This window comes from Lissotriton helveticus, chromosome 1_1 (assembly GCF_964261635.1).
Source record: "Lissotriton helveticus chromosome 1_1, aLisHel1.1, whole genome shotgun sequence".
Taxonomy (NCBI): domain Eukaryota; kingdom Metazoa; phylum Chordata; class Amphibia; order Caudata; family Salamandridae; genus Lissotriton; species Lissotriton helveticus.
The window spans coordinates 496,767,124-496,789,150 of NC_136057.1; the positions used below are offsets into that span (position 1 = coordinate 496,767,124).

The 22,027-nt window shown below is 43.9% G+C and overlaps 1 protein-coding gene across 2 annotated transcripts in view; it reads left to right on the top strand.

Annotated features, from left to right (window-relative positions):
- PWP1 (PWP1 homolog, endonuclein) overlaps positions 1-22,027 on the top strand; it is a 460,981-nt gene that overhangs the window by 15,252 nt on the left and 423,702 nt on the right. For both annotated transcript variants that reach the window (XM_078673945.1, XM_078673946.1), the window contains exon 2: positions 834-892. In XM_078673945.1, the coding sequence (XP_078530071.1) occupies positions 834-892 (59 nt within the window). The remainder of the gene's footprint in view (positions 1-833; positions 893-22,027) is intronic.

Here is a 22,027-nt window from a genome sequence, read left to right on the forward strand (position 1 = left end):
CAAACATATGTTGAGATATGCAGTTACTGAAGGAAATCGCATGCCTTTGTTTAATTTCACATGTTCTGTACCTGCACAACTGTTGCCTGGGAATTCATGAACAACATTTGTAGTCACTGAAAAGATGCCAAACGTTCTGCATTTTTCCACATCTTTCTGTATTTATCTGTAAAAATCAGTAAAAACTAAAAAGTAATTTTAGCTTTGACCTTTAAACTGACCTTGCTAAAAGGTAGTAATTGTATATTCATTTCATGGCATTCATGACTTATGCTGAGTTGTGCTTTGAATAAAATAACAAAGCCTTTGGTCTATATATTCCTGGATCAAATGATGAAGAGTATCACTGGTTGGTGTTTTTCTGCTGTACCTTGAAGTAAATGTTTTCCAAATGGCATTTCTTGTCAAGGCAAAAGTTACTTTATTCGGCAACTGAAAGCCATAAAAGTCAACATTTTAAAAACAGCATTCATTTCAGTTAAAATAGATAACATAGAAACCTCCCTTGTATCAGTACCAAAAACAGGATTCGGGTTAAATTACACAAAATAAAATTGTAAAGTGCGAAAGTGCTAGAGGCCTAGTGCAAAGACAAGGTATCAAAAGGTGCATAAACAACTGTAAAAAGAGCTTTGAGGCCCAGCTGGGTGTTATAAAAACAGCCTTTTCCTGTGCCTGGTAGCTCCTGTTAAAAAACTCAGAACCCCAAAACAGACCATAGGGCTGGATAACATTTGAAGATACAGTAAGGCATTCCTTGTCGTTACTTTGAGGTTGTACACGGGTTAAAGTGCAAGCCAGAAATAACTCAATATGAATTCTTATTTGTTTAGGTGAAGCTTAGTGAAGAAGAGTTAAAGAGGCTAATTTCTGATGCAAAGGACCAGCTGAAGTAAGTACTTATTATGTTTCTATTTTAACATTATGAATTTTGAAAATTTTCAGCTTTGAAATATATGTGTGTGAGAGTGATAATGTTGCAGGGACCCTACTCTAGAACAGAACTATTCTTGGTACCATGAAACATCAGCATGTTGGGACCGAGTCATCCTACTACCTCAGTATTGTGAGCCTGAGTCCAGAGTTTCTGCGACAAGATGGCAAGCTTCTTCCAGACAAAAATACAACTGATCTACAATGAATTTGTAAGGAAAATCCCGAGCCCCTGCAGTACCAGTACGCCGGAGCCAGCTAGCTTAATTAGGCCAGCCACATCAAGTCAGTTGAGCAGGTTTACCCCTCTATCTATGGAGAGAACAAATGATCTGTTACTAGCAGCAAAATCCGGGTCCCCAATAGACCCCTGCCAGCCGGCTATAATACATTTGGTCTCGAATAAAATCACTAACCAACTCGCCCCACTTCTAAATAATATCATGAGTTCAGAAAACTTCCCCACTTCTTGAAAGAAGGCATGTATCAGGCAATCTTAAAGAAACCATCCTTGGAGCCCCATGTGGTTAAAAACTATCGGCCCATAGCTTGTCTACCATTAGATCTATGAATCAAGACTTAATGGGCTACCTGGAGCACAATAACATCTTAGACTGTTCTCAACATGGCTTCAGACAACACCACTCCACTGATCCAGAGGAAATTTTGGCCACTGAGGAAATACATAGGCAACTGGATAGTGGAGGAAAGGCCATTCTAATCCTACTAGACCTTTCAGCCGTATTTGATACCATGAACCATCAGGTACTGATTCAAAGGCTGAAAGTGATAGGAATTAATAAGATGGCTCTTAGCCTTTTGACCTCGTTCCTCGTGGATAGGGAACAAAAGGGTGTGCTGGGACAACCATCATTCAGAGAGATTTTCCCTCCCCAGGGGTCAGCTTTGTCTCCACCACGTTTCAACATTTATGAGACACCTCTGGCTGAGCGAGCCAGTGGACATGAGTTTATTTTTGGTGTCATACGCTGATGACACATAACTTGCCATTTCCATCTCTTCAATTGCGACACCATCGCAGGGAAATTCCATGGCTGTCCAAAACATATCCTAGATTAGATGCACCAGAATTATCTTAAGCTAAATACGGGAAAAACAGAAGTGATGGAGTTTGGGACTGGGGCACCGCTCTGGAACCAGGAATGGTGGCTGGCAGAGGCAGGACAATACCCTGTACCCACAGGAAAAGTCAGGAACTTGGGAATCTTGTTGGACGATCAACTAAGTTTCCTAGGCCAAATTAACCAGCTTACATCAGCCTGCTTCCTCCATTTAAAAGTCCTACGGAAAATGTTTCCTTTCATTCCCCCTGATCTATGGATATTGGTTGTTGGCACTTTGATTCTTTCACGAATTGACTACTGCAATGTCCTCTTTATGGGTATTAGCAAGCACCAACTGTCAACTTCAATCTTTACAAAATCCTGCCGCTAGCATGCTGCTAAACATTCCAACATTCCAACACATCTCTAGCAGCATTAAAACTCTTCACTGGCTGCAGGTGCAACAGCAAATTGAGTTTAAAGCTTTGTGCCTGGTACACAACGCCCAGTTTGGTGGAGGAGTAGTTGATCTACAGAAATTATTTGAGCAGTATACTCCTCGGTGCAATCTTAGGTCAGCCAACAAAGGTCTGGTCCAGATACCCAGAATAGAAAGAGCTAGATGGGGAGGTAGAAGCCTGACATATCGTGCGTCTAGATTATGGAATGAATTACCACATGACATCAGAGTCCAACCCTCCAGACCACGGTTCAGGAAGTTGCTGAAGACGTGGCAATTTACCAGGCAGAAGTAAGGTACTCCTCCTGTGCTAAACCTGTGTCCTGCTATAGGGCCAAGACGCCTCGGCTTTCGTGCACTCTATAAGCATAATACTTGCTTACTTACTCATGGTTGCTGTCTGCAGAAATAATTTAACATTTTCAATTGAGGCTTTCATTAGCAATTCTTGACATTTCTGGCACTCTGGGTCCCACTGGATCTACCTTTGAAACTTCATCCATCCTGGTATAGAGGTTGTCACTCGACTAAGATCAACACCTTTGAGTCCCTTATGATGGAAAGGAAGACTTTAATCTGCTTCTGATTCATAATGAAAGGCCAAGCTGAGTTGCTCTCTACCTTTGCTTGCTTGCGCGGACTGTTTCTATCTTGAATCGCCTTGAGATATTAAATATGAACTTCTCAGTTAGTTGTGGGATCAACAATTGTTTGTGCTCAGTAAACCCCGGTTCATGAGACCCCAAAGGATTTCAGCATCGTTTTTCATGCCAAAGGGCATAAGTCATACAAGCTGCAGGAAAGATGACCTATTATTGCACGGTCAGTGTATGTATGTGATATTCGTATAGTACAAACCCAGCCAAAAAGGCAGTGCAGCACTATACAGGGTCAAAGGCAAGCATTGAGTCAACCACAAGAGGTAGCTGTATACTGGATTGTGAATGAGATTTATCTGCAAGTACTCACAGTGGAACCTGTTTGGAAGTGTATTTTTTACTGAGGTTGGGATGAGCATTGAATGGGCTATTGTATTTACCCACCTTAATACTGTTGAAAACCGGGTTGAACTATTGGTCACGTGGATTGATAAGCCAAGGCACAGTGATGCAATTCACTCTACCTGTTGTATTATTTTCTGGATTTCCTATTGGATGTATGCTAACATGGGTGGTGAGTATCAGTGAGGGTGTGAACGCAAGTGTTCTACCTCCCCTTGTTCATGTCTTACTCTGTGACCTTCACAGTGCTACATAGACAAAGGACATTTGCGTACAGTGCTGTCTAGCTTTTTTCCAGCTATGCTAAATGTTTAGGGGCACTTCTACTATCACGGTTGAGGATCCCATGTTCCTACTGACCACTATTCTGAGTACTGAAATGAAACCTTGTCACCCAAGTCTCCTTGACTCTCTAGTGTCTGCAGATTAGTAGACCCAGCTCATGGGAGGTGTTCTGAAAGTTGAGACTAACCTCATTATTACGATGTGCATAACCGTGAAGTATAGAGCAAGAACTGATACTTAGTGAAAATGACAAGACTCTAGTAGTACCACCGCAAAATAAATATAGTAGCATTTAAAATGTAATGTAACAAAACAAAATCAATGCAACATATCAGCCATGAAAACCTAAGTTACGCTTATGTTATTCTTTGTGACCATTGAAGTGTTTGTGACCTGATGTTCACAAATAAAATGTACCACAATCCTCTCCAGTAAAGCCTAAAGAGAACTGGGGTTTTTTAGAGGTAGGGAAATACTAGGCGCACAGCACACGGTAGTGTGAGATACCGATAGGTCAGGGTGCAAGCAGGTGAGGGGATAAATGCCCTAAACCCCTCCAAATGTGTGCAAAGCACACCAATACAAGGACAAAAAACAGTGACCTGATGCACACCAATAGTTGACAGTATAGTTGAGATGTCACAATGGACATTAATATGTACAAGTATCTACAATTGCAGAAAACGAAAACGATGGTGGTAGGTTTTTTCTTTTATTGAAAGGATGGCCAGCCGACACGTGTTTCGTCGTCAAGTGGTTACAGTGCTTGCACGACTCATCAGGGCTGTAGCGCGAAGGTATACAACCACAGGTCGCTTAGCCGGTGATAATTCCGACCCGGCCTCAGCTCAAGACCAGGTAAGATCAAATCCTGAAGCTAGATGTGGCTCCGAATTCATAAAGGGTTCATGCGACAATAGTGCTTGGCGAAATTTGAACAGTGCTCAAGCCGCCTGTGGTTCGTCAGAGTTACCAATGGTAACAAGCATCCACTGTAGAGTGATTGTAGGTCCGGAAAAATGGGCTCCGTGTTTGTGACGGAAGGACCAATTATCACATGTCGGAGTGTGCTCCGTTTCTTTGGTGATCGGGCGGCAGGACGAGTACTCCTACATGCAGGTTCCGGGTGCGGAACCTGCATGTAGGAGTACTCGTCCTGCCGCCCGATCACCAAAGAAACGGAGCACACTCCGACATGTGATAATTGGTCCTTCCGTCACAAACACGGAGCCCATTTTTCCGGACCTACAATCACTCTACAGTGGATGCTTGTTACCATTGGTAACTCTGACGAACCACAGGCGGCTTGAGCACTGTTCAAATTTCGCCAAGCACTATTGTCGCATGAACCCTTTATGAATTCGGAGCCACATCTAGCTTCAGGATTTGATCTTACCTGGTCTTGAGCTGAGGCCGGGTCGGAATTATCACCGGCTAAGCGACCTGTGGTTGTATACCTTCGCGCTACAGCCCTGATGAGTCGTGCAAGCACTGTAACCACTTGACGACGAAACACGTGTCGGCTGGCCATCCTTTCAATAAAAGAAAAAACCTACCACCATCGTTTTCGTTTTCTGCAATTGTAGATACTTGTACATATTAATGTCCATTGTGACATCTCAACTATACTGTCAACTATTGGTGTGCATCAGGTCACTGTTTACAATCCTCTCCAGTGACCAATGTGTAGTATCTTATTCATGTTAATATTCTGCCTTTATCTCTCTACCTGCTCAGCCAATGTGAACGTGCTGTGTGCTGCATGGAATGTTGGAGTGATGATGCAGATTGGGATGTTTGGATGCATGTGAGATGAAGTGTGACCGTTGGAGAATGGGCTGAGCAGCAGGCAGGCTGCTCCTGGTGGGGCTGCTACACAAGAACTCATCTACTTGCAACTGCACTCAAAAAACCTACTTGAACACATCTTGCCTTTTGGATTTCATTTCTACGCAATGCTATTCTATGGAATGGGAACTTAACTGTTGATACGCCTGACAAAAAATATTGGCTGTAACTTTGCAGTTCACAATGACTACTGTGTGTGCTGTTTATGGTTTATTGTGATTTCAGCACTGATCTGCTTGCCAATATGAGTGAGCCTTACTGCACTGCTCACAGTCATTAACTCATCGCAATCCCCATTTACATTAACGTGTCAACAACACACTTACTATAACCTTTGGACGCCTTGCAAAAACAATAGCACCATTTATTTTACTTTTTAGTATTTGCTGTACTATCTCAACATCTATCTTTGGATTAGGGAAGTCTGCTGTTTCTCCTATTTTAGAATAGGGTGTTCCTGAATCTTAAGAGAGATCTTGCAAACCAAAGCTGCAAGTAGCAAAGGGTTAGTGGCTCTGAGTCTAGGAAGGACAAATCTGGGTAATGGAAAGGGATCAAATAGTTTTGACACTGATTAGGGGAACCGGAAAGTGTTCTCTAGGAAAGACCAAGGATTAAAAAGAACCTCACAGGCCGTATTCCGAGGTCTGCATCAGACTAGCAAACAAGTTAGCCAAGTGATGGACCTCTTGACAGCCAGGCAAGGTCTGTGAGCTTCACCATTTGGTGCACCAGTCACCTCCTCCAGCACCCATTGGCAAGAACGCTGTTCTGTCTTACTTAATAGGCCTTAAAGAAGCTGCCATTTAAGGTCGGTATTTAGGACATCTGCTGCAGACATCTGTGCATGCAGTAGGACTGAAAACTCGGATGGTTAATGTACCTGCTGGAAACCTGTTTGCAATCTCTAGACATAGGGTTGAATCATCATAAGATTTGCTAATGATTGCTTGTAGTGCACAGGTCTGTATTTTAAGTCGGGGATCTTGGTGGATAAATATTTTTTTTGAAAAGATCCTTGTGTCACCTGCTGGTCTTAAGTTACAGTCATGGTATGATACACAATCCGTTATGCCCTCACTACAAAGCAAGTGTGCATAACCAGTAAAGTAGAATTTTGATTCTTTGCTGATTTGAACTCAATAATGTATTATTATGTTATGTTACTAGGCGCTGTAAAGTGCATATCCACTGTAAGGTCTCTTAGCACTAGAGCTGTAGAAGCAAAACTTCAATGATATGCTCTGATTAGTTAATTGTATGCCGCCCTAAAAAGCCAGGTCTTTAAGAGTTTCCTACATTTTTGAATAACAGGAAGCACACCAGAGGAAGAAAGGGAGGGTTTTCCAGATACATGTGGCTAGTGTTAAAAAACTAGAACGTCTGAATGTCTTCCTATTAAACGAAGTGATAGAAAGAAGGTTTAATTGGGAAAATCTTAAACTTCTCAAGTTGATGAAATTAGTTTCAGTGAGTACCAATACTGAATGTTAAATGCCACAAATGTTACATAAAGTGTGGTATTGGTTTAAGACAGGTCGTTTCGAGATCTAATATAGAAGTATTTCAAAGACAAAACTACATTAAATATCTATTCAACTCTTGAACGTATTAATTATGCTTTCAAATTTCACTCTTGTTATCTTTATGCTCATCCCTTTCCGTTTTGGTCTGCTACTGTTGTGACATTGGCTCGTTTTCAGTTTCAATCAGTGTTTGGCCCTGATGAAGCCCCATGTATATTTGAACAAGTCGCAAAACACGTGTTGGTCATTAAAAAAGAACGCATGGAGAAGGTATAAACTAAATTTTAAAAAATACATCAAGAGTTGAATGGATATTTCATGTATTTTTGTTTTTGATATATTTCTGTAATAGACCTTGAAGCAACCTGTTTTTAATCAGTTGTCAGAACACTTTTAAGAACGTCATTGCGCCCACCGGGCCCAACCGTGGGGTGTTGAGACCTTTTACTCCTGATGTCCTGTGGCCTGACCTATTATGGATCCTGAGCAATTGGCAAAGTACCCCTTCTGCACTTGACTGTCAGGGGTAGATATGCACGAGAAGTCTAAGGCTCCCTTTGGTGAAGAAGGTGTGTATACAGATTTGTGAATACGGCTCATAACTCAAAACGCATGCAGCAACAGTGATAAATCAAGGTCCAACCAAATACTATTTTTATAACCAAATGTACTTTATTTCTAACACTACTCATTCAAAGGATGGTTGCATTCGCAGACATCACAAAAACATAAGAGGAGTACCATCAGAAACTGCTTAAAGAAAACAGTCTGAGTGGGATGACTACAAAAAGAAAAGAGTCCTTCTTTTGTTTAAAAAAACCCTGACTCACCAACCTAGTTGGTGACATGCTTCATCATCGGGGTCCACCCTGATAGCCGAATGCCATCAGGGTGTGCTGCGACACCTGGATTACAGTGGAGCTGGTATTCGTGTGAGTGAAGTGAACAAAAAAGTGTTAAAAATTGTCCTGGTATACTTGTGTGAAAAATAATTTTATTTGCAAGCTACTGGACAATATTAAAATCAAGTGTGTGGATACAGAAAGGTATATTATGACCATGTGTATCACTATGTGTTGGGTCTACATGTTTCAACCCGTAAGATGGAAGTTACCGGGTTTTCGTCAGGACCGTAGGAAAATGGGTGGTCAGGGCACACTAACGTCCTGCCAGTCCTAAATTCTTTCAAGCTACAGACAAAAATCTGTCGTAGGCAAAAAACTCACACCCAAATGGGCGGGAGAAAAGCAAAAAAACTCCTGTTTCGGGTCTTTTGGGCTTCACAGGGTGGAGGGAAGGAAAAGCCTCGCAAGATAACGTATTAGTTACTGCGAGGTTCAGTGGCAATGTACCTACTCGCCTCTCCGTGCCTCCCCGCATTTCCCCTTGAAGATGGGGCTCATATATTGGTAAGTTCCTGTTCCTACCCTTTCTTCACAATGTGATTGGGGTTATTTCCCCTTTACTGGTGCCCACATCCAGGGAATGGTCACCAGTAGAACTTCTCTCTAGACTCCACTCTGACTCTTCATTTACAGTAAAAAAAATTGTCAGTGTGGCAGCACTTTCAGCAGTGAGTTCCCAAGGACCCTGTAGGGCTGTAACAGGTCTTACCCACTCCGGCAGAGAGGATGTGTGCAGCGTCTTGGAGTGTGCCATGTCAGACGGGCTCTCTGAACAGCTCCGGTCCTTCATACGTGAATCAGCTGCACATGGAATTTGCAGCAGCACATGGAATTTGCAGCAGCACTGGTCTCTTTTCTTAGTCTATGTGTTGTGCTACAGCAACAATCAGAATTGTTTCCACACTCCTCCGTGGGGGAACATTTCCAAGCTCGTAAGGGGCAGTGGGGTGCTTCTGATGCTCCTGATCTCATTGAGGTGGTGATGCTACAACGGCGTACTCACTCGGTCTACTGGGTCAGGTACAGTCCTTGTTGCTCCTGCTGACCCCTGAGTTTCTCACAGATCACTGACTCCTGCCTGATCCACACAGCTCAATAATTCACGGCTGCCCCTCTTGGCATACAGGATTGCCACACTACTGCCAAGCAAATCTTTGTCTCTTACTGCACGGCAGTTCTTACCACGGAGGCCCTTTCTAGGATTTGGAGTCACCACCATGGTGTCTTTGATCCCAAGTTAGCCTTTTCCACAGCGGCCCTCCTGACTGACTTTAGCCCTTACAGCACGCTAATCTTTTCACACAGATATCTTCATGGCTGCCCTCTCCTGGCATATGGGGTTACCTACTCAGTCCTGCACATAGGCAACAACATGATCAGTGCAGCAGACATCTCCTTACAACTTGCACCAGGAGTCCACTCCATAGGGCTCTCCACTGGACCGTGCTTTCTCCAGAAATCTCCTCTTCCTCACAGGGCACACTTCTCTTGGCAAACAGGCAGGTGCTTGTGCTCCAAGCTCCAGAGCAGGTGGTCTTGGTTTCCTTGGGTGATCTCCCCTCACCCAGTAAGATGACTAGCGGGCATTGGCTCCTGGTCTTGATCACAGACAGAGGTTTTAAAGCGCTTCCCCATTTCACACAGCCCATCTGGCAGGTTGGCAGATGACAAATTTGAGGGTTCCAACCTCTGGTCTTATAGTTCATTTTCAGACACCAAATTTGAATTAGTGTCTAGTTCTTTAAAGTTTTACTCTGGGGTTCTGCTTCTTTTGAATTACATACTACTCCTCTCCCTGTTCCTCTTCAAAAGCCATCTGTCATAGCAGTAAAGACTCTGAAATGATAATCCAACAACACAGGCCATGGGAATGACTAAATTTCAAAACAGGATATCCACCAGAGTGATATGTGCATCAATAACTTAATCTCTGGCTCCTAGTCCCACTCTTTACGATTCCCTTGTCAGCCACTTCTCCTTCCTGAGATTTGTCAAGTCCCTTTCCTTGTGATCTTTCACTAAATCAAAGGGAACCCTTTGAAGTGTACAGGGGGAGCCTGACTCTCCATCCTCCAGTATGTTCCACCCAGCAAACTGGAATGCAGCAATACACAAATATGTCTGGGGCAATTCCTCTACCTCCTTGTCTTCACCAGGCAGGCTGTGTCCTCCCAAAATGGAACTCGGGTCCTCCATGTAATGCACCATTACAAGCACACTTGCAGTTAGTGTATGTATACATAACACACTGTACAGCACTCTACTCTCATGTATTGTGTCACCACAGGCACACATACACTCAGCTCACACATTCATTCTGCATGCACTGCTCAGTACTCTAGCCTTTCTGTATGGGGTGTTACTTGCAGGCACACCTCAACGAGCGCACACAGTCACAATGCGTGCTCTCACAACACTACACCTCCATGCACAGTACTCCTCGCAGGATACACATACACCCAGTACATGTACTCATTGTACAGCACTGCATTTTTCATATACTGGACTCCTTGCAGTTACTCATACACCCAGTACGTGCACTCACCATGCACACACTGCACAACACTGCTCTATCCCTGTACTGTATCCTTCCCAGCTACACCACATACAACCAGTGCATGAGTCACCACTCCTGCACTCCACAGCACAACACAACTAACTAATATAGGCCAGGGGTAAGTTAAGCGCACAGCACCGGAACTATAAAAAGTGAGTGAACCTGTATGCCTCTCTCCAGTAACACAGGTTAAAAAGGAACTGTTCACTCCTACTGATCAACACAAGGTATGCTGTCACCACCGCTCTCATACTGCTTAACTCTTGGTGAATGGTAATAACATACAGAGTCGACCCAATAACCCTGAGAAGACTGAATTGCATATGGCTGAATCCCAACTGGGGTGACGTGGCGAGCAAAATAATGATGGATTGAACCCTGTGACTGGGGATGAGTGTTGGAAAAGTTCTAACACTCCATCCATAAATTTATTTGATGATGTTGCTATGCAATGAAATGAGATAAGTCATGAAATAAGAAAAAACAAAATCCATTAATAAATCCTAACAGGCAAAAAACACCCTGTGTCGTTGTTAAATCAGTGGTAGCCATTCATTCTTTATACTGTGTATCAGCATTATATGTGTTGCTTCATAATTACTTGCTTTGATTAAAGAACGTTATGTCTGACCAAATTCTGACATCTCATATTTTAAGCTGGGTGGCTAGTAAACGTATGGGTTGGGATTAACTGGATAAGAATGGAAATTGTATGATTTGTTTCTTTAATAATCTCCTTTGGGAGTTTCTTCGTGTGTTGGGTTTTATTAATTGATTGCATTTTTTCTTATATTTGCTGTGATTTAATTGCAAAGCGTTTCTCCTCTAGTTCAATGCTATCCCAAGTAAACCACAGTCATTTGCTGAATATAACTCCTGGTGAAGGCAGTAACTTTCCACCACTATGATGGTCGCATTGTGGGCCCCCTCCAGTCCAACCAAACCGCAATCCATAAAACGGGCTATGTCATGGTGCACACGCATGATCCGTGTTTACCTGTGACAACAAAAATCAGCAGTGTCGATCCAGAGAAACGTACAGTTGTGCTCTCCCGGCAGGGGCACTCATCCTTTTCCATACAGAGGTATTTTCTTTCTCATCAACAGTTCACGTAAATAGTGCTATGAGAGTTAAGTGCTATGTCTTATTTCTAGAGGTCTGATGGTCTTCTATAAAGAGTTCTTATCTACCCCTTCTCTTTGATATGTGTGGTATTGGTATAATGTGTCACACTTTGTGCCATTCCTACATAATATGTGGAGACCTTCTCACCAAAGATGGAAGCAGAGCTTAAAAGTCCAAAACACTTTAAAACCTAATTTTATTTCTTTGTGATGTGTATAGTGACATGCAAGTGCATTTTTGTTTCCCTTATCTCTTCAGTCTTGTAGCTAGCTGTGAGCAAACACACTTTGGCATTTTACATCTGCTTGCTGCCAGGACACAACTCAAGCAAAGGGAATTGACAATTGTGTCACTGAAGTAAGGCGTTTGCAGATGGGCCTCTTGGCAATGGAGAGGCCTCATCACCACTTCAAGCCGTTGCTTCACACAGCACAGCATAAAATGAATTAACACTACTGCATTTGTACGTTTGGGCTAGTCCCTTTCTTGCTTAGGCTCACTTCCCTGTTGGTCTTGATATTTTGTTTAAACAATAGGATACAACAGGATATAAATGATAAGTATTAACAGACCATTTTTCAGGCAAAACCAAAAGACTTCATGTGCATCACATGCATACCATGGGTATGCAAGTGCTGTTTAAATCAGAAACCCAATGGTTTCCAATCATTTGCACATCAGCGTTGTTAAATGATTAACAAATTGATAAATGCTTACTTTTAGAACATTTAACATTTTTCGTACATAAAATTGTTCAAATGTTGCAGTTGTTTGTGAATTCAAACTCGTTTATGTTTGAGATCATTATTTAATTATATGGATCTTTATGATTAAATGTTTGACATTACTTTCATGTAAGTGCATTGTTTCTTGCATACAATTTGTAGATAAGAATTTTCCCCTCCTTTAAACTTTTGTTTTTTTAGAGGTTTTTTTCAATCACTTATTAAACTATATACAAACCAATGATTGATCACAAGACACTATGTGTACTTTATCTAAGACTATAATAAGATGCAGTCGAATGAATAGAATATATTTGCATAAACCTTTTGGGCAAGATGTTTACCCCCAGAAGCAACTCTGCTGAGAACTGTATTTAATAAAGAGTTGCATTCAGTTGGTTGACAACTTTCTTTCTTACTACATTGGACGCCCATTGTGCTTTATATTTAAAATGAATGCTAATGGTTGCTTTAAACGCTTACAGTTTCTAATAAATATTGGTTATATGCATGTTTTGTCTTCCTCTGCGGAACGTCATGTACCCAAAGCCTATGCGCACGGGTGCTACTTACTGAGCTGAATTGATCTGTGCAAATGCACACATTATACGTGACAGTCCATATGGCATGTTTGCTCATTCATTTAAGAACTATTGTTACATTATAGTTTGGATGCGTGGAAGGTCCTTCAATTGATTGTTAGGACACTTTTTCCTAAGGTGTGAGATTCTCATCGTGTCATTTTCTCCTGCATAAGTGTAGAAAAAATGCTGGATGGATTGCTTGAATTAATCTCAGTCACTTGTAATTACTCAGGCCACATCACAGTCCATCGTTATTTTGCAGACCATGCCACCTCAATGTGGACTGAGCCATATGCAAATCAGTCTTTACCGTGCTCCAATGGGAACAGTGCAGGGTGAACTGCAAAGCCATGTCCTCTGTGAACCAGACAGAACACAAGGACCCCAGGCCCGGTTTTACCCTACCTAGGGCTCATCAGCCCGGTATAGCTTGGTTCCAGTGACTGTGTTTTCCCATGCTCACCGGCGAGGCTGGAAGGCGGATGCACGGGGTAAGTCCTCCCCCTCAACACCACCTATAGCTTTGTAACTGGTTTGTCTCTCTTTAGGGCGGAGATGGACCTTACGTAACTTCATACATTGGAACCATGTCATGGCTGGCGAAGCATTGGGTTTTGGCAGGACTTTAAACTGTGCTGCTCGAGTCACATCTTGTCCTGGACATATTTGATTACATGAGGGACCGACTGAAAGCCAGGGATTGCTCTTCGTGCCTGCTGCGGTTGCAGCCACTGCACTGCACCACCTCCTCGTTTTCGGCTAGAACTTGGCAGTGCACTTTTGTACGTGGCCCTTCCCTGGCAGTGCATCTTAGAAAGCTGCTCCTCTTCCAATTACATGGCCATCATGAAACCTAATCAATAATGTGCTGGGGGCATTCATCTTGGCTCTCTCCTTCATGCTCAGGTTAGGATTCGTCCATTTAACTGCAGCAGGGAAGCGTGTTATGTGAGTAAATTATAAAGAATATGTGTGCCAAAGAATCTAGGAAATAACGCCTTTGTATATGAAAATGAATGCGCGTGATCAGACGGCATAAACAAGCACCAGAGAGTACTTCCCTTGTAAATAAAAATGCTGCGCTTGTTGGATAGTGTTTTTACAGTTTTTGCATTGTTCCATTCGAAGAGAAGAATTGCATCTTCAGCGAACCTAAACGCAAGTAAATGTGTACAGCAGTGGAATGAACTCTGAGCCAAAACACATTTGTACTCACTGAGAAAATCAAAAAAAGTGATGCATGAAATGTTTCAATTCATCATAGCCTACTGGAAGTGTCTTCGGACCGTATTCGAGAATGTTTGCTTTGTTCATGTTCCATTCTAGATTGGGACAAAACCTATGCAAGTCAGCCTTGGCTGTGCCCCAAACGGGACAGTTCAGCGTGAACATTTATGTCTCGGCTACTTTGAATGGGACTGCTGCCTAGAGTAATTACCAGTAGCATGAATAAATAAACCATTTCTAACCCTCACTTTTTGTTTTTTCAGTGAGCCCCGCTAGTGACAACGGCATGCCCAGATGTGTGCTTAATTATGTAAATTAACGAGTGCCTGTGCCCAAAGCGCTTTTCAGCTCTCAGCCAGCGCTGTCAGCCTCGCGCCAGAGATGTCCGATGAATAAGTGCCAGCCCTCAAATGAACCACTGGCCCTCTGGTTTGTTGTGTTTAGAACTCCGGCTAGGGCTCATTCATGAGAACCAAAAAGAACAAAACATGTTGCTTTGCTTGTGTTCCCTTACAGAGGTGACATGGTCGAGTAGTTCAGACAGGACTACTTGTTAGGGTTAGATTTGGAGTGTGTGGGTGGGGAGAGTGGGGGACGGTGCAAAACCGGTTTCCATGTAGTGGGTTCCTTTAGTTTTCTGGCAGGTACTGAGTACAAACACAACTAAAAGCAGCAACAGACCTACCAACTCTCACGGTACAACCATGTGTCACACGATTTTCAGTCCCTTCACACGGTCACCCAGCAAGGAGCTGAAATCACATGGTGGCAAGGAAAATAAGCTTGTTTTGTGAGATGGTAGTTGCTGTTGTCCGATAAAAGGTGTGTAAACACCCCATGACATGGCGACAGCCTCGATTACCTTTTTTTGGAGGGCGTCCGGGTGGGGGGAGGAGGATGGAGGACGTGGGGGCTTGGTGAGGGGCATAGTGCCTCTTAGGTAGCTCTCCGTCCGAGGCCCCACACTCTCCTCACACAATAACATTAGTTTGTAAGGTGGCAGGTATGCAGCAATACATATGGGGAAATGGGGAGGTGCATAAAGTTGTTTATTACGTAACCCAGTGTGTTAGACCCGAAAGGTCCCAGGGACCACCGACTCCGACGCGGTAGCTTGGCGCGAGGCGGAAAGGCACGCCGGAAGCTATGTGTGAAGTAGTTGTGCAGCATACACTCACACTGACCCAGTAAAGCACACGCAATAAAGAGACACCACTCCAGTTCCATTTACCAAAAACAAGTATCTTTATCTATCTCTTGTCAGAATAAGGACTGCAAAGCTCGCACAGGGTGCAGAATGAACAGTTTCTATAACTTCAGGTCACTACAGGTAACACTTCTGGGGCAAATGTTCACTAAAGGTAACATTTCTTTTGTACATGGTCAACATAGGCGACATTTCCTATGCCCCGGTTCAATAAAGACAACATTCGCTCTGCAGTGTAAATACAACAGGGTAACACTCTTAACCCAAATGCCCCAAAATATACCTCTTTCGCAACTCTGCTATATCTATAGATCCACACTTGTGTAAAGACCCTTGTGCACAGACTCCGTGAGTCCAGTCTCAAAATAACTCGGATATATCATACTCTTCCAACACCACTTTTGTCTTATGTTGCACTGTTATTTACTTGACCATCAAAGATCAGCCATCATTGACGGCTCATTTGTGTTGGCGGACCAAATCCTCAACCAGCAACAAATGGTGTGGCTTATAAGGTCCCAATGATCAGGGGACTAGCCTTGCTTACACCTGGGTTGGCCAGATGATAGGATTGATCATTAAGTCAATTTGATGGAAACCCTTTGCAATACTGTTTTGGATTTTTTAAACCATCTTTGTATGATCACTTGAATTACTGTGTCCCCTATCAACAAAGTTTCCACTTTTGTTTATAAAAGGCTGTTCTCAATGTGATTTAAAACAGTCCGAGATTTTGACAAGTCGTAACTGACAGCTCAGCTTAATGAGATAGGCTGTTAAGACCCCCTGGGTTTCTGTGTTATACATCATCAGAAATTCCCTTTGGGCATTCGACAAAAAGGGCATTTTAATGTAACTAAGATAATCGTCGATTTCCTCCTCCACCTGTGCGGATCTGGACTTGTACAGCCCAGAATAGTAATCTTTGAATTCTTCGAGGATCTCCGCTTCGTCAGTGATTACCTCCCCTGTGGATGTTATCAGTTCATCTATCACCAGTGGTCGTCTGTTATTACGCATTATTCTAGCCAGCATATGTGCGAGCCGTGGCGTATTTGCCCATGTGCTGTACTTCCCTATCCGCCTCCTCATTATATTCTGTGATTAGCATTTTGATTCGCTCTGCAGTGTCAGTATCAGAGGCGTTCTGCTGTTGCATTTCTAGGTCCGACAGTTGGGTTTCAAGATGCTTCAGTCTTTGCCTTATAGACTTGAGCACACTAGAGTGTTTTGCCATTGCTATACCCCGAATATACACCTTGAATGTGTCCCACACCGTCTGAAAACTATCAACAGACCCCAAATTGATCTAAAAAAAACTGTCTATATCTTCCGCCAATTCACCTCTAAATACTTCATCTAATAGGGAATAAGGGGGAAATCGCCATGTAAATGGAGGGATTCTCTTCACCGGCGTTTCCAGTACCAAGAGTAAGGGAGAGTGGTCTGAGAGGGTACGCGTTAATATCGTACACCCCTTAATGCATTTTAGTATTGACTGGGATGCCAGCCAGTAGTCTATTCTTGTATGGACATCATGATAGGCCAAATAGTGTGTATATCCGCCCCTTGTGGGATGCTTGTGCCTCCAGATGTCAACAAGATCTAATTTGACAAGCTCCGCCTGCATGTAGAGGGCCGCGGCTGCTGGTCATCAGGTTGGCCCTGCCGATCTATCCGGGTTTATCACGAAATTAAAATCACCCCCCCACAGCATTTTAGAGCTAACATGGGATCTGCAGAGAGCAGCAAGGGCAGCATAATGGGTTTGTCGTAGTTGGGGCCATATACATTAACCACTACAAGATCATGTCCTTTGCCAACACACCTGGCAATTAAATAGCGGCCTTCCGAGTCCGCCTCAATCATTGTTAAGTTTAATTTAGATCTAGGGTTGACCCATGTGACCACCCCCCTGGAGTGTGTAGTAAACCCTGCAGCCACACTGTTACCCCCGAACCCTTTAGCTAATAGCATCTTACTCGCAAGTGGGAGGTGGGTTTCTTGTATAAGGGCGAGGTCAATGTGATGACTATATAGATAATTTAACACATTTCTAAGTTTGCGATAATCGTTGAGCTCTCACATTCCAGGTCAGCGCTCTCAGAGAATCAGAATCACCTTCTACTGTCGTTCCACTTGTGCCTGTCATCTCAGCTGAGAGGTTGTATAGTTATCAAACGGGATTCTCCAGCCCCTGTGTCCCATATTCTGTGGGGCGATGGCAATGATAGTCAGTCTACGATAAATAGAACCAGGAAGCACTCTGCTTGGCGTAACTTTCAGCTCCCCCACCCCAAAACCGAAACTCCCCCCCCATCTCACTCACCCCCCACCCACAGCCGACCACCCCCAACCTGGCCAGGCAGTACCCCATCTCTCCCCTCATCTTCCCCCCCCCCCTGACAACTCCCTGAACAAACCCCAAACTGGCCCCACTAGGGACCATGTGAGCTAATAGCGCTAGGGCAGAGGTTACCAGAAGAAACAAAAAACCATACTTCAGCAACGTGTACCTCCAGACCGCCCCCGCACCATTACCCCCTAAGCACTTATCAACGTGAGTCAACATCTATATTCGGTGGGACTTCAAAGGGCGTCTCCCCAATGTCTCTATGAGCCACATAGCAGTATTAAAGTTCAAGCATTACATGCATTAAAGTATACCCTGCCGTCATCTTCACGAACAAATAGCCAATTTAACATGTCAGCTGCCGGATACAGATATAATGTAAAGATCTCACCCAGTCGTAGCATCACAGTCTCTTTACATGTCCCCTCAGGTCCCAGAAGTCGATGCTGCACAACTCCCAGAGTTACTCTACAGTAGGGGTTCCTGTACCTACCCCTCTGTTCAACCTTCGATAGACCCACAGTGAGTAAGCCTGAGTTGCCAACAGCCATACTATTCTTGCTCGTCCAATTGGGAAGCATCTTCCTATTCTCCGTTTTGGCTTCTCGGGCGGTTCCTCTGTTCCTTAGACCATTCCTTTAAGGATTTCTGGAGCTCTCTGGGGTCCGTGAAAAAATGTGAGTGACCTCGTCTATTGATCCGCAGCTTCGCCGGGTATAACATCGCGTAGTCCAGCCCTAGTTCACGAAGTTGCTTCTTGTACGGCGCTAAGTGTCTTCTTTCCTCTTGAACTTTCGCGGGTAAGTCCAGGTATAAGGAGATATCCATGCCTTCGTACTGCAGCTTTCCTTTGTCTCTTGCCACCCGCACCGCTGTATCTCTGTCTCTGTAGTTCAGCAGTTTTGCTATTATCGGTCTCGGGGGTGCCCCCGGACGCGGGCGAGGTCCCAGCGTGCGGTGGGCTCTTTCCACGATAAACATAGGTGAGAAGACGTCCTCCCCCAAGAGAGTAATTAGAAGTTTCTCCACAAAGAGTTCCATTTTACCGGTTTGCGTCGTCTCCGCAACCCCCGTGATGCGAATATTCGAGCGCCTCGAGCGGGCTTCCAAGTCCTCCGACTTATCCTGAATAACCTGAAGGAGCCTACCAAACTGCTTACGGTCTTTGTCCCATTCCGTTTGCGCTTCATCCACTTCAGTGAGATGCCTCTCTGACATGTCAAGACGTTCCGAGTGTGTTTGTCCACCCGCTCTGACATACGATCCATGCGATAGGTAAGAGCATCGATTTTGGAACCAATAGACGCCATACTGTCTTGCAGTCCTTTCTCCATAGATACCAGCATTTCTCTGATATCCGCGCACATTGAGCTTTCAGGGTCCCTGCCCCGTGGTGATGGTTCGGGCGCTTGAGGGGATATTCCAGCCGCCTATCTTGTGCTTGCCCGCTCCTGTGAACCAGTGCGTTCTCCTCGCTACAGCGCCCTTCCGGACCGATGTTTAGTGTATTTAGTGCTTTCCAACTTGCCCGACAATCCACACTACTGAGCCCCAACTATCACACTGCAGTGGCTCACGCGCGTAGGTTCCTTATTGCTGCGTACTTTCCCAGCCAATTTCGATTGACCGGTATGTCACAGAAAAGGTCCGCCACGGACCCGCAGGGGCTCAGGATGCCGCCCGCTCACCTTGCAGACGCCGCTCTAAAGCCGCCGATTTGAAAGGTGTCCTCCCCAATCAGCCCGCGTCTAGGCCCGGGCCAAGAGCCCCTTCAGCGATAGAGGCCGCGGCGCTATGGTTATCAAGTTATGCTTCCTCCTGCCCCTCCGGTCGCGCCACTCGATGGCGTAGCCGCAGTGTTGGGTGCAAATGCGATGTACACTGTTCACCTCAGCCGCAAGTACACCGATCCTCCCAACAACTTCAGCAAGGGTGATCTCGCTCTTTATGGGAGCAGTAGCTAGTGCACAATCCACACCCGACCAGACGACCACCACGCGCCAGTAGGGTTGGGAGCTCACGATGCTCCTCTGCAATAGTCCTTGTGTTGGCGGCAGTCCTAGAGTCCTGGCACCGCGTCGCAAGATGGCAATGAGGGGGGGGCAATAGTCCAGTGAAACCACAAGCAGCTAAGAGGTATTTGTATCTTCCAGATTATATAGGCGCATCTCCCGGGTTCAAAGCTCTGATTGTGCTCCCAACGTATTGCTTGCCACATATACATTCAATGATGTAAATTACGTATTTAGTGGTACAATTGATGTGGACCCTGATGTCATATGTTTCTTCAGAAGGGCCCATGAAATGCTTAGTGTTATGCTTAGCCCACTTGCACATAGTGCAGAGACCACATTTGAAAAAGCCATTACTCTTTTGAGTTAGCCAGTTAGGAGCCATGTCACTGCGAGGAACAGTGGGACTAAGTCTATTCCTTAGGTTTCTCCCTTTGCGAAAGGTGATCTGCGGAGTTTCTGGGATCATGTCTTTTAAGATTGTGTCTTCTTTAAGCAGACGCCAGTGTCTGGTCATGCTATTCCTGATCTGATGATGGAGTGCATTAAACTCTGTAATTAATCTCATTGTTTTATCTGGCAATTTTTGGTTGGATTTTCCTTTTAGAGTTTCTACTCTCTTGATTTTTTTCGATTTCTTACTTGCTTTCGTGAGGATTGTTTTAGAATAGCCACGTTTCACAAAGCGCCTATTCATGTCTTTCAACGTGAAGTCAAACTCGTTATCTTCACTACAGTTCCGTCTAGCGCGGAGAAATTCTCCAAAAGGTATAGATCTGATTTGATGAAATGGGTGATAACTGTCTGCTCGTAGCACAGAATTGCAGGATGTTGGTTTTCTATGTAACTTACTTTGTAAGGTGTTATCTTTCACATAGAGTTCTAGGTCTAAAAATTCTATGTTAGTCTTGCTATATTTCATAGTAAAACTCAGTTCCCACAGATTAGAGTTAAGATGGTTGAAGAAACTCTGCAGTAATTTGTCGGAGCCAGTCCATAGTAGGATACAGTCGTCTATGTACCGACCCCAAAACAAGATTGAGTCAGTATATAGACTGCCTTTTGTGCCCCAAATGTGGTCTGCTTCAAATGCACCCATAAACAGGTTAGCGAAAGATGGTGAGAACTTAGAGCCCATGGCTACTCCTCGTTTCTGTTGATACCATTGTTTGTGAAAAATGAAGAAGTTATTGTTCAATATGAGATTCATCATGGTGATGAGCATCTGCGTGTGTGCCCAAAGGGATGCCGGCCGGTTTGATAGGACTCGAGTAATTGCTTCCACCCCTAAACTCGGATTGATGCTGGTGTAGAGTGCTACCACATCCATGGTAACCAAGGTGGTGTCTGGTTGCCATTCCAAGTCACTCAAAAGGTTAAGAATGTGTTTGGAGTCTTGGATATAAGACGGTAAATTTCTCACCAGGGGACCCAAAAACACATCCACATATTCTGCTAGTCTCTCTGTCGGACCCCCAATTCCAGAAACTATTGGTCTACCTGGAGGAAAAGGGAGATCCTTATGAACTTTAGGGAGTGTGTACAGCCATGGGTATATGGGTTTGTGTACCTTCAAATATAAATATTCATCCTCATTCAGAAGGCCATCTTCTTTCCATTTTTGTACATGGTCATTAATGTTAATTGTTAGAGCACCCATAGGGTTTTGTGTAATCAGTTTATAGCATGATTCGTCTGCTAGCTGATTGAATATCTCATTGTTGTAGTCGTCTGCGTTCATCACTACAATGTTTCCTCCCTTATCTGCCTCACGAATGATAATGGTGGAATTATTGGTGAGTGTGATAAGGGCCTTGCGTTCTCCTTTAGTTAAATTGTCTTTGAAAGTAAAAGTGTCTTTAAGTTTCTTTACATTAATATGATTCAAGTCATCCAGCACATGTTTGTAAAAGTTATCGATGTTATTGCCACCAGGTAGCGTAGGTATCCAAGTGGATTTGGACTTCAGGCCACTAGAAAACCTGAGATCCGTCTCAATGTTAAGTTCTTCCAGTAATTGCTCCATTTCCAAAGGGCTATCCTCTCGTTCAGTGATAGACAACAATAGATGAATTGCTTGTACATCTTTTATTGAGTGTGCATCATTATCCAAAACATCAGAGATATTTCTAGCATATCTCGTAGTAGAAGTTTTCCCTGCAAAATGCTTCTTAAGTTTCAACAACCGTACAAATTTAAAAAGATCTATTTTAA